We start from the raw sequence: 13924 nt of genomic DNA, 5'->3' as shown, positions 1-13924 counted from the left end.
TGGAGGTTTCCCTCCTTTTTGGCTGGTTTTTTTTGTTTGTTTATTTTTTTGAGGGGGTTGGGAAAGATTGCTCCAGTTTAGATGTAGTTATAAAATCCCAGGGCACTATAAGTCAGTTTAACAAGCATTTATTTAAAGTGCAGTAGGACGTGGGGATACAAAAATAACAACAGTTCTGCCCCTTACAGTGCTTACATTTTGGGGAAGGGGGAAGAATAACAAATTAAATATAAATTCTTATACAAATTGGGGGAGTGGCAAAGGAACACTAATGGAGTGGGGCTTGAAAGGATCAGAAAATGTCTTTTTATAGAAGATAGGACTCCCAAGAGGCAGATGAAGAGGTTGGACATTCCAGAATTAAGGGACAGCCTAGGCAAAAGCAGAGGCACCAGATGGAATGTTTATAGAGATCAGCAAATAAATTAGGTTGTCAGGATCATTTAATTCAAAGGCAGCATTTAGATTAGTGTCAGAGGAAGTGCTGGATCTTAGGATCTGCAGTCAGGAAGACAGGTTCAAATCCCATTGACCTGAATGCCTCAGCTCACCTGTAAAAAGAGGGGATTGGACTTCCAAGGTCCCTTCCAGCTTTAAATCTGTGCCTACAATGAAGGAATATGAAATCTGTCTGGAAAATTAAATTAGAACCATGTTGGTTTTACATGCCAAACAAGAAGGCAATAAGAGACTACTGAAGCTTCTTGAGCAAAAAATTTTGTGACATGGTCAGGCCTGTGTTTTAGCAATATCAATTTGGTAACTGGAAGAGACAGAATGGAAGAGAGACAAAGCAAGGAGACCCATAAACACCTCAAATGGAATGATAGCTTTGTGAATGGAGAGAAGATGTAGAGGATGAAAGAGATGGTGGAAGTTCAGTTGATAAAACTTGGCAAATCGGAGTGAAGGAGACCAAAGAGTAAAGAACTGACTTGAGTGATTATTTGGATAGGGAACAGAGATGCTGTCAGTCCTGTGTAAGATGATCAGCTACAAGAAAAGGAAGAATGTTGAATTCTGTTTTGAATATTTAGGACACCGATGGGACATGCAAACAGAGAGGTACACTGCTAGCTGGGAGATGGCAGACTGAAGTTTTGGTGAGTTGGCTATGTAGATTTGGTTGAACCTGGTAAGAATTGATGAGATTGACAGAGAAAGCGAAAATGAGCCCAGAGGTATTCCTTCACAGAAGGGTAGGACATGGATGATAATCTTGCAAAAGAGATTGAGGAAGGCTCAGGTAGAACCACCAGGGAATGTCTTGAAAATCCACATAGGAAAGTATATGGAATGACAATGAGAAGTGTCAACACTGCAAGTTATTTTATTGTGCAGTTGTTTAAATCATGTATGGCTGTTTTCTTGGCAAAAATTCAGGAGTGGTTTTCCATTTCCTTCTCCAGGTCATATTAAAGATGAGGAACTGAGGCTGACTGGATTAAGTGACTAGTTCAAGGGTTATACTAGCCAGTAAGTATCTAAGGCCAGATATGAACTCAAGATAAGCTTTCCTGACTTCAGGCCCAGCAAACTTATCCACTTGGACACACCTAGTTCCCCGAGTACTGCATAGACATCAAGAAAAATGAGGCCTGAAAAAAGAATATTCAGCAAGAAGGGCCTGGATAACAAGGACCTGAGAGAGAAAGTGGCTTGCCCCAGGTCAGTGGCAGCATTGGGTTAATAATTCCTGCTTACCTAACTCAAGGTGAGGTTATTAGAATCAAATGATACCATGGATGTATATGAAAGGGCTTTGGAGGAGAAAAAAGGAATAAATGTGAAAGTGTTATTAATAAGACTTGTAAAATCAAAATATTAAAGCTGAAAGGAATTTTAAAAAAATTTTTTTTACACCACTCGCTTTCCAGTGACTCCTTTCCTCCAAAAGAGAACTCAGTATAAAGTCAGTATAAACAAAATGCACTGCCCATGTCTGAAATTATATGTAAAACACAATGAAGAAGGTAGGAATTCTTCACCATCAGGTCTCTAAAGTCACAGTGGGCATTGCAATGATTAAAGTTTTGAAGTTTTTAATTGTTTAGCTTTACTGTTGTGATTCTTATAAATTATTCCCCTAGCTGTTTATTTTGTTCATATAATTGCCTTCCCAATTTTCTCTCAATTCTTCATGTTCATCATTTCTCAGGGTGGAATACTCCATTATACTTATACCATTGTTTGTTCAACCCTTCCCCAACTGATGGTCACCTACTGTCTTCCTTCCTGCTATATTTTATACACATGGGACCTTTCCTGCCAATTTCTCTTTCTAGGCTATATGCCTATTAAATAGCATGAATGGAGAAATTGGTTTTTGTTTGTTTTGTGGTGTTTTTGAAGTATAATTTTAAATTCATTTTCCAGATTGGTTGGACCAATTTACCCTGAGAAACCTACTCCCTCATTTTCCTGATGAGAAAGCCAACATCCAGAGAGGATGAGTTACCTATTATTAGTAGGGGGCCATCAGTATGAGCCAGGTCTCCACACTCCTAGCCCAGTAATCTTTCCCTTCCCCTATGCTGCCTCTTTTCAGTGTCCAGGGTTCTGCCTTCATCCTACTTACTGATAGACTGTGTATCTTTAGCTCTTCTCCCTAGACAGGACTCTCCCTGAACCAACTTCCTCTAATCCTTTCTAGGACCATTTGCTTTATGTGGCTTTTGTAGTTCTATTCATGTAGCCCAGTAGGCCATCTTCAAGAAGATTTGCTTTGGGAGTTTGTGATGGAAAGCCCAGCAAATCCCACTGCTATCCTGTGGATATCAAGGCATGGCTTGTTGGATGCCTTTGCACCAGTTCAAAAGCAGATTGCTTGGTTTACATGTTTGAGATCTCAAAAAAACGCTAAAAGACCTGCATATTTAAACACTCTAGGGATTCAACAGCATAACATTTCCCTCTTCTGCCAGCTCATCTTTTCTGCCCATCTGTGAACTACATAGTAATGTGTGAACAAGAATTATTGGAGTTTAAGTCAAAAAGACCAAGGCTCAGCATCCAGCTCTTTCTACACCAGAGAAAATCAGTTCTGAGCTTTTTTCTTCATGTGAAATAAGAGATTGAATTGTGTGACCTTAAAAGTCCCATTTTTTTGGCAAGGTGGCTCCAGGTAAGTCATTTTGCCTTTCTGAGATTATTCCTTCATCTGTAAAATGGGGCTGTTAGAAATGATATAATAAGCCCTTTTGAAAAAAATGGCACAATCCCTTGAGCTTCCTCCCTTTCTCCCTTTTTTTAAACAAAATTTTATTAATATAGTTTCTTCCTACATTGCCTAAATTTCTTCCTCTTCCATTCCCCCAAAACCATCCCATATAACATTTTTAAAAGGAAAAAAAAAATAGTAAGAGAAAAAATCCTCAAAACTGATTATTACTATCAAAAAAGATCAAAGATAAATGCAGTGTTGCATACTTATGAACATCCCACTTCTGCAGAGGAATTAAGAGAGATTTATTTTCTCATATGTCTTCTTTGGGACCAAGCTTATTCTTTGAAATTTTGCAATATTTGCTTTACATTATTTCATGATGGGAGGTAGTTCTTTCAATTTACAATGTTGTACTTGTGATATTGTTTTCCTGGCCCTGCTTACTTCCCCAGTTCATTTAAATCTTTCCATGCTTTTCTATATTCATCATATGGTCTTTTTCCTCTTTAAATCATACTTTTTGGCTGCTGTTACTCAGCTGGTTGTCATCTTACAGGAAGCACAAAGTTGTCTGTAACATGGGTTATACCATGGCAGCCCAAGAGCTAGTTAAATCAGTGGGACAAAAGGTTCTTTTAAGGGTAAGGAAACTTGTAGTCAAGGCCCTGTCAACAGAAGGCCTCTGGTACAATACAACCAGGCAGTCTGAACTGAAAAGAATGCTGAATTTGGAAGTCAGGATACTTGCATATCAAACACTGGTTGTGCCAATTCCTTGCCTTGTGACTGTGAGCAAGTCACTTACGAACTATGAGTTGGAGTTTACTTACATGAAAAGAGGGAATAATAATACTTGTATTATCTAGCTCAGAATTAGTGGGGAAGGGGAAGCAGAGGAGAGACATTTTATAAATCTTAAAGTTCTATGCAAATGTTAACATGCTTATGTGGGCAGATTTATAGCTCATTGGCTGTCATGGGTCTCTGTGGTCTATACTGGATCATCTCTGGAGAAATTAACTTAATAGTACCAAATTTTGCAGAATTCCAAATAGGGAATGCTTGCCAAATAATTTGCAAATCACCCATGCAATTAGAATCCAGTAATGCACCTTACAGTTTGCCAACATTCAATTTTATTTCAAAATAAATAATCAGGCTCCTACACCATTGTTTCCTATATATTTCTGCAATATAAGGTGCATGGAAAAATTACAGCATAATGGCTATACAGCATATATATCTCCAACTTTCCTCCCATTTCAATCCCTCTTCACAAATCAATAATAAACAGACCCATAGTTTTACAGAAATCAGTTACTAATAACAAACAAAATCTATCACAGCTTATTTATTTGTAGGAAAGGAGGAAAGATAGGGAAAATAAACATAACTTTTACTTAGTTCCATATCCTTGTTTAAAATGTGTTACAAGAATTGAAAAGCAAACCACGACCTCCTTCCCTATACATTTAGAAAGCAAAGGACTAAAAATAATGAAAATAATAATCAAACCCCAAGAGAATCTAGCAGCCCTGGGCATGAAATACAACAGTGAAAATTTTGCAAAAGCTATCATGTAGAAGAAATAAAATTACTTTGGTATCAACAACAAACCAACCCAAACATGCAGATGGCAGCAAGGTGGTCAGGCCCTCATCATCAGAGAATTTCCCTCAGTGCCCAGAAAAGAATGCTAAAGAGCACCTTTCTTTGCATGTGAAATAATACAGGAAGGAATTCAGCATTGCATGCATTTGTTTTATAGCTACTGATCTAGATCTCGCTATTCTACTAGACTGTAAGTTTCATGAATGTGAAGACAACAAATTATCCAAATTACATCCTTCCCTAGCATCAGTATGAAGCTTTGTACAAAGCAAGTTGTTAACAAGTGGCAGCTCGATGTTTCCTTGTTGAATTCAGCTAAGTATCTTTTGTGAGACAACTCAAAGGTGCCATCTAATTGGCTGCACTTTTTTTTTTTTTTTTGGCTGAGTCTGTCATCAACCTTTCCATGTGAATATTGAAGACGCACTATGTCCAGCCCTGGCTGGCACTCCTGTGAAATGAAGTGCACTGAGCAGCTTTGCAGGCAGCTGCCAGACAAGGCCAACAGCAACTGATGGATATAAACCAGGGAGAACGGCTAACTTCCTTTCCACTTCTCTTGGGGAAGCCACAGATAGCAAACAGGAGAAGGGATGGGCCGGAATTGGGAAAGCCTCACTTGCTTAAACCTCCATTCACCACCACATCCAAAACTCAAGGAAGAGGATGTTTCTCCTTTCACTTCCTCGTCATGCTTCATACAAATTGTTATATTTGTGCCTTAATTCTGAGTGATTTCCCCCCCATTCTGAGTGATGTCACTCAACTCAAAGATACAGACCACAAGTTTCATTGGCATTAGTCATTGGTTAAAAAAGAGAAAAAAAATCCAGTTGGCAAGTTTCCTATATTGACAGCTGGCCAATGGTGATCTTGCTCTTGTTTCAAACTTCATTAGCATTTTTTATAAGTGACATTTTCTGCTTGTGAGGCTAACATTACTTGCTTAAGTTATTCCTATTCTATGGCACATAATTTCTCCTCTGTAAAATTAAGTGGTAGAAAGATCATCTTGAAGGCTACTTCTAGTTCTGAAAATTCTTTGAAAAAAGGCTTCCCAATTTTAAACTTCTCTCATTCCCTTAAGAAAAAGTTCAATCTTTTGTTTTATGGCTCTATTTAGTACACCGAATATAAGTAAGTCAGTTAGGAAAGTTGCATTCAGATTCATATTTATAATCTCCAATGTATTAACCTTTTCAAGAGCACTGCTTTCTGCATATTTTTGGTTATATATAAATATTTACATATATATAAAGAAATATATATTTTTTAAAATCCAACAAAAACTTGTCACTCTTTCCTTTTATATATGTAAGAAAATTCATTTTCTTCAAATAACTCACTTGCACGATCATTGCTTAAACTCTATGCAAATACTCTTCATAGTTGGAGCTAAATCTGTATTCCTCCAGCAGAGGGCAGGAAAGCTCCAATGGTGTTATATACAGATGTCCTCTTAGCTTTTAACAAAGGCTGCCTCTTATTAAATAAAAGGCTTTTAGAGCCTCTCCATTGGGCTTTATGTACATGAATTTGCTCCAGTATATATAATTTCCATTTAACAATAATGAAAGGTAGAGAATGGCTCAGTTACAGAATAGAGTTCTGGTGACTGAGGCAGGATTAGAATGGAGACATGGCTATCTCCTGGTATGCATGCAATCCTGATCATCATCACTGAAGCAACTAAATCTTTGTTTTTATTTTATTTATTTATTTTTTTAAATCTTTGTTTTTAAATGTTGCTATTACTCATAAACTTCAAAGTAGTACATGGTCAATAATGTTGGCAAGCTTTTAAAGTCAGCTAAATTTAGGACCAGGCAAATTCTGGGAGTAAAATTAAATAGCAAATCAGAGTAAGAAAATGTAGATAAAATTGTTTGCCAACTTCTGTATCATATAAATGTCAACCAAAATCATTATCAGAACTTATAATTCAAGGTCCCCAGCCATTACTCTGAGAATATCTCATAGACCATTTCTCATGGATTCAAATTCTACAGTAGTGAAGACAGTATAAAGTCATTAATTATTGATTCATCTCATTGTTAAAAAAAAAAATAAGAAAATGCCAGTATAATGGGATTTCAATCTTCAATATGCCAATCTTCCTTACTGGTGTACACCTTCTTACCTCTCTCCACCCCCATGCCCATGCCTCAGCTATTTTACCATTGTCATAAAAGTTAAAGCATGATGCTGGAATACTTGGTGTAATTTTGTGTAGGAAAAGTAAATCTTCGTTAAAAGCATAATTTAACTTTTCAATAATCAAAAAAAAAAAAAAAGATATGTAAAGCATTTCCTGGTTAAACTTTAAACTTGACAGTGTCAAGTACCAAGTCTAACTCTTTCCAGTACTACTTGATAATCATTAATATTCCCTCCTAATAAAGTGATCAATACAAAAAAGATCTAATTGTTCTTAATCAATCAATAGGATGAGTGTACCTGCCATTCCTTTTTGCACACTACCCTGAGTAAAGGACATTAATATGAACCAATCATCCCACTTGTGATAAATGTTTTGTTTTGTTTTTTTTTTTTTTTCCTAAAAAGCTAAATTAAATTAAATTGTGCTCAAGGCAACTAAGATATTAGTGACAAAGTAAGGCTTGTAAAGTGAGTTCCAGGCTAGTCTATAGGGGGAGCTTTGGGAATCTCACTTCACATTGATATGATTTATTTCTCCAAAGTGCAGAGGGTAATATGAAAGATTAACTGGTCACTGCCCCTGAAATTCAGAATACTGTGGTGTCAGAAGCTTTATTTAATATTTTATACTATTTTGAGAAAATAGGTGCAGGCCTGAGATTTCATCAGTAAAAAAGGACCCCCTGTGTAGAAATTCCTCCAACACCTGCAATCTGTAATGTTAGGGAGTTACTGGCTGGGACATTAAGTGGACACTTAGCAGTTCCATAACTTAACCCATGATCACACAGTTACTATGTATCAAAGGAAGGGCTTGACTCCAAATCTTCCTAAACCAGCTCTTTACCTACTCTGTCATGCAGCTTCTCACTATATAATAGATATTTTTTAAATGGATTACTGACCTTTTTATTTCTCAAGTGTAAGGATACCATAAGTAGAACACAGATTTCAAAAATATTTTAAATGCTTGTCTCTTTAAAGAACTACTTTTTGCATGAATTATAACACATCTATAGTGACTAGAAGAGGTGAGGTAATGCCCAGAACCTGTATGTACAGATGTTTGTTCAAGTCATGACTGCCCACACAGGTGGCAGGAAGGAAAGGGCACAGAGTGGTCCCAACAGCCTAGAGAAGATTTTCAGGTCCTCCTTCTTACAGGAATCTCAAGGTTATCAGAGTAGTGACCTTGGGATTTAAGTAAAGATTTGTACTGTTCAAATGCTCTTTTCAAGAGGAACCAGGTTCTGGATGTTACTTTCATTCACCAGATGATGATGATAATAAAAATGGTCATGGCTGTGATCACAGCGGTACTGGCTAAAGAGGGTTGATGGGAACAGCGATGAGAGTGGTGCTGTGATAGCCAGAAGCTTGTGACAGTAAGGCTTGGAAGAGCTTTGGTGAATTAGGAAAGAGCAGGAGGAGAAACGTGCAACAGAAGTGGCCAGAGGCCACACCGGCAAAATGACCAGAGAGCTGCCCTCCGGCACATCACCTCTGTCAGAAGTCGGTTATGAGGACTGGAAGGTTCTTTTTGCTTTTTAAAAGCATACATACATCAAAATATAGATGTTGGCCAATGATATCAGTCTGTCTGTTTGGCACTCTACAGAGGCAAAAACTAGAATTTCACTTTGACTCAGCTATATGAACAGCGTAGGAGAGGCACACTTCCTAATCCCATGTGAAGTAATGGGACTTGCATCTGGCTAAGGGTTTAAATGTAAACATTCAAAGTTTCCTGGGGAAACTAGCTGCCTGTTACTCTAAGATTCTGTACATGGTGTCAACATATGTTAAATAAAAAAGACATCGCCAATTTTTCTTTGGAGTGCTGAAAAAAATAGGTATCAAAACTAATATACTTGTGCTTTGTCTTTTCAACTAAAACTATCTTTTGGGGGATTGGAATACCTTAATATTTTGTAGTTTTGAGTTTTTGGTTGTTGTTGTTTTGAAGGGGAGGCCATCCAGTCTTACATGTGCAGATGTCTGCTCATGTCAGGACTCTGCCTGCCAACTCGGCAAGCACAATGAAAACACTTGTCCAGGAAAGGCTGAGACCATTTAAAAGTTACAGCCACACACTATTATCTATTCCTACCACTGTTTGCTGGTCACTTCTAATGTTCAGGGTCAGAAATGACAGATTCTTCTTTACAAAAAGTCACACAATTCACAGCTTGATCTATGAAAGTTCACAGCAGAGAAGCAATAATGAAAAATTCTACAGAGAATGTGCTACTCACTCTTGTAGAGTTATCAAACAAATAAGTATTGATGCAAAACATTTATGGCAGACATGTAAAATGGAAAATAAGAGGGAAAAAAACACATATTTCAAAGCAACCATCTTGGCTTGGAGGTCTGGGAAATTCTAGCTTAAAATCCATCATTCACTTTTTTTAAGCCACTTAGCTATTCTTACATACCACAGCAATTATAAACAAAACTAGTTCATCTAGAGGAGGTCATACTTAACAGTATCTGTATGTGCAGCATACTTACATACAGGGCTGCCTCCGGGGAGGCATAAGCTTCAAGGTTTCTTACAGCTTTTAGCATCAGACCTTGTACATGACTAAAAATCTCAATGGTGGTAATCTCATTTGTAATTGTCCTAGAGCCTCTTCTGCATTAGAGCAGTTCCTGCTCATCATCCTCTGAGCCAGATGGTCCCTGGCGCACTTCTTCATACCATTTGTTGGTAAGAGTTTTCATCTGAATTCGTCCATGATGCAAATCCTGAGAGAGAAAACAAAAGAACTGCTATAATAGCAGGATCAAATGCAGCAAATAAAACATTTTCCAGTTTTACAACTTAATGACTACATATGGTCATATTTGACCTCATGTTTGTGATGGGAAAAAATGACAAGGTACTGTTCAAAATTAAAATGGGGCCCTCAGGATTCAAGAAAATTGGAAAATACAGAAAAATACACACATCTCACCTAATGTCAACTTAACACAGTGCCTATTATACAGTAGGTGCTTAATACATATATAATTGACTGATTAACTGGTTTTATGAAAACACAATTATTAGGGAAAACAGTCTTATACAGGCATATTTATGCACACAGAGCAAAGGCAGTGACTGGTAAGATAGTAAGAATGGCCAAAACTAGCTCATATGGAGAGTGATAAGGCAAATGCTACTTACTATGTTGAAACTCAAATGATAATTTTGATCATTACCAACTATTCAATTTTTGCTTTGATGCTGACCCACAACTATAACTGATGAGGTTTTGAAGTGGTGTTTGTGTATGATATATTAAAGCCACTTATAAAATGAGATTAGTTGGAATAATGTTAGGCACGGTATGCCCGTATGATTTTTAAGTGTTACCAGGTCTTTATTTGAAAGCTTTTTTAGTTTAGTCTGAAGCTTGTCTGAAAGCAGGAAAAATCTAACTAGACTTTGCACTGTCTGTCATGATCAAGTGGTAGAGAAACTAAGATCCAAAAAGCTCTGGATCAATCTACTGTCAAGACTCCTGCATAACTGTTATATTAATATATATCTCCAGAGCTCAGATTTTACAATCAATTCATTACATTCTTTGCTAACTAAAAACAAAGTTAGCAAGTAAGATTGTCTATTATTAGCCCAGTAAAAAAACAGAAGTTAGAAAAAAATAGCAGATGCTGAATCTAACAAGCATTTCACACGATACCTTACAATCTTTCAAGTTCACTGTAAGAAAAAAACAAAATGAAAGTTGCTTGTTTTTCTACAGTTCAACTATAAACAGTCTACTTGAATGATCTCCAACTGCATCTCCATGCTGAGAAAGTACATGTGGGATAACCTCATGCCTAAGGGGAATGCTGGCCCAGCACATGTGGCTGAGTCACTCACACAAGCACAGAGCAGTGGAACTCACCTCTTGGGTGAGCCTCCGGGTGAGAAAAGGATTTAGGTATTTTGCATCAAACCACATGAAGCCCTTGAGATCCTGACGCTTGATGTAGTGAGCTTCATACTCTTCTTCTGTGAGCTCTGAAAGATGTTCAGACTCAATGGTGTTACCCTGGAAAAAAGGCAGCGCGCATTCTTCTTTAGATATCTTAATTAAAAGGACATCACAAAGAAAGGCACTATCACGTAGTCAGAAGAGTCCTGGAATTATAAGATCTGGTTCTAAGTGCTTTACCACTTTTTAGTTGTGGCATCCTAGACAAACTAATTCCCCTATGATCTGTAACATAAGGATAAGGATGCCCCCTGGCTATGTCACAGACTTTGGTGAGGGTCAAATGAAATAAATTCATGCAAAGAGTTTTATAAGTCTTGATATAGCTGTGGGAGAGTATGTCTTAGACTTTTGGGGATCAATATTTGAGCCAACCATTGTTACAAATCTACCTTACTAAATAACCATTTCTTTAGCTAAAAAAAAGTGCTTTATCAGTTATAAACCAATACATGAATCTAAGTTATGATACAACATAACATAAAGCTGGTCTGGAATAGGAGAGATTATAAGGGGAAATAGTATTGTACACTAAAACAATATTCCTCAGTGATTCCATTTAGATTCTCAATACAAACCATTTTTTCTGTTTTACTGAGATTGATATCCTTCTTATTTCTTTTTCGGGCTTTTGAATCTTCAATGTCAATCAGTCTAATAAGGGGCATTGTCCCTCCTCCGAGCAGCAGAATGGTGAAGAGCACAATGATAATGGTAGTTGTCCCAATGAGTTGCCGTTTCTCTATGGGTTCCAGGTCCAAATGAAGACTCAGGGCATATGGAATTGCTCCGCGTAAACCTATCCACAAATGATAAAACAATTTTAAAAAGAGAGGGAAAAACCCAAAGACTATCTTAGGTCTAAGATAGAGAGGCAATCTGCTATCATGGTGAAAGTACTAGGCTGCCAAAGGGCTATCAAACTGTGCACACCCTTTGATCCAGCAACGTTGCTATTGGGCTTGTATCCAAAGAGATTATAAAGAAGGGAAAGACAAGTACAAAAATATTTGTAGCACCTCTTTTTTATAGTGGCAAGGAACTGGAAACTGAGTGGATACCCATTAGTTGAGGAATGACTAAGTTATATATAGTATATGAATGTTATGGAATATAATTGTTCTACAAGAAATGATCAGCAGGATGATTTCAGAGAGACCTGAAGAGACATACGTGAATGATGCTAAGTGAAATGAGTAGAACCAGGAGATCGTTATTCACAGCAACAAGAAGGTTATGTGATGATCAATTCTGATGGACGTGGCTTTTCCCAATAATGAGATTACTCAAGCCAACTCCAATATACTTCTTTTTTTTTTTTAATAACTTTTTATTGATAGAACCCATGCCAGGGTAATTTTTTACAGCAGTATCCCTTGCACTCACTTCTGTTCCGATTTTTCCCCTCCCTCCCTCCACCCCCTCCCCTAGATGGCAAGCAGTCCTTTATATGTTAAATAGGTTACAGTATATCCTAGATACAATATATTTATGCAGAACTGAACAGTTTTCTTGTTGCACAGGGAGAATTGGATTCAGAAGGTAAAAATAACCCGAGAAGAAAAACAAAAATGCAAGCAGTTTATATTCATTTCCCAGTGTTCTTTCTCTGGGTGTAGCTGCTTCTGGCCATCTTTGATCAATTAAAGCTCTCTTTATCGAAGAGATCCACTTCCATCAGAATACATCCTCAAACAGTATCGTTGTTGAGGTATATTATGATCTCCTGGTTCTGCTCATTTCACTCAGCATCAATTCATGTAAGTCTCGCCAGTCCTCTCTGTATTCATCCTGCTGGTCATTCCTTACAGAACAATAATATTCCATAACGTTCATATACCACAATTTACCCAACCATTCTCCAATTGATGGGCATCCATTTATTTTCCAGCTTCTAGCCACTACAAACAGGGCTGCCCACAAACATTTTGGCACATACAAGTCCCTTTCCCTTCTTTAGTATCTCTTTGGGGTATAAGCCCAGTAGAAACACTCCTGGATCAAAAAGTATGCACAGTTTGATAACTTTTTGAGCATAGTTCCAAATTGCTCTCCAGAATGGCTGTTCCACCAACAATGTATCAGTGTCCCTGTTTTCCCATGTCCCCTCCAACATTCCACATTATCTTTCCCTGTCACTCTAGCCAATCCGACAGGTGTGTAGTGGTATCTCATAGTTGTCTTAATTTGCATTTCTCTGATTAATAATGATTTGGAGCATATTTTCATATGTCTATAAATAGTTTCAATTTCTTCATCTGAGAATTGTCTGTTCATATCCTTTGACCATTTATCAATCAGAGAATGGTTTGATTTCTTATAAATTAGAGTCAATTCTCTATATATTTTGGAAATGAGGCCTTTATCAGAACCAATGATTGTAAAGATGTTTTCGCAGTTTATTGTTTCCCTTCTAATCTTGTCTGCATTTGTTTTGTTTGTACAAAAACTTTTCACTCTGATATAATCAAAATTTTCTATTTTGTGGTCAATAGTGATCTCTAGTTCTTCTTTGGTCATAAATTCCTCCCTCTTCCACAGGTCTGAGAGGTAAACTATCCTATGCTCTTCCAATTTATTTATAATCTCATTCTTTATGCCTAGGTCATGAACCCATTTTGACCTTATCTTGGTGTACAGTGTTAAGTGTGGGTCAATGCCTAGTTTCTGCCATACTAATTTCCAATTTTTCCAGCAATTTTTGTCAAATAATGCATTCTTATCCCAAAAACTGGGGTCTTTGGGTTTGTCAAACACTATATTATTAAAGTTATTGGCTGTTTTGTCCTTTGAACCTAACTTATTCCATTGATCAACTAGTCTATTTCTTAGCCAATACCAGATGGTTTTAGTAACTGCTGCTTTATAATATAATTTTAGATCTGGTACAGCTAGGCCACCTTCATTTGATTTTTTTTTCATTAATTCCCTTGAAATTCTTGACCTTTTGTTTTTCCATATGAACTTTGTGGTTATTTTTTCTAGTTCATCAAAGTAG

The 13924-nt window shown here is 37.1% G+C and overlaps 1 protein-coding gene across 1 annotated transcript in view; it reads right to left on the bottom strand.

Moving 5' to 3' along the window:
* Positions 1-112: 112 nt before the first annotated feature.
* The window catches only part of SLC9A8 (solute carrier family 9 member A8), a 118116-nt gene continuing 104304 nt past the window's right edge, over positions 113-13924 (bottom strand). The window contains exons 14-16 of the mRNA XM_051976573.1: positions 11505-11725; positions 10837-10983; positions 113-9688 (exon numbers count right to left, since the gene is read on the bottom strand). Coding sequence (XP_051832533.1) covers positions 9581-9688; positions 10837-10983; positions 11505-11725 — 476 coding nt within the window. The 3' untranslated portion in view covers positions 113-9580. The remainder of the gene's footprint in view (positions 9689-10836; positions 10984-11504; positions 11726-13924) is intronic.

Source organism: Antechinus flavipes, chromosome 2 (genome assembly GCF_016432865.1).
Source record: "Antechinus flavipes isolate AdamAnt ecotype Samford, QLD, Australia chromosome 2, AdamAnt_v2, whole genome shotgun sequence".
NCBI classification, from domain to species: domain Eukaryota; kingdom Metazoa; phylum Chordata; class Mammalia; order Dasyuromorphia; family Dasyuridae; genus Antechinus; species Antechinus flavipes.
The sequence above is the reverse complement of the archived record's forward strand: the minus strand, read 5'-3'. Positions and strand labels throughout refer to the sequence as shown.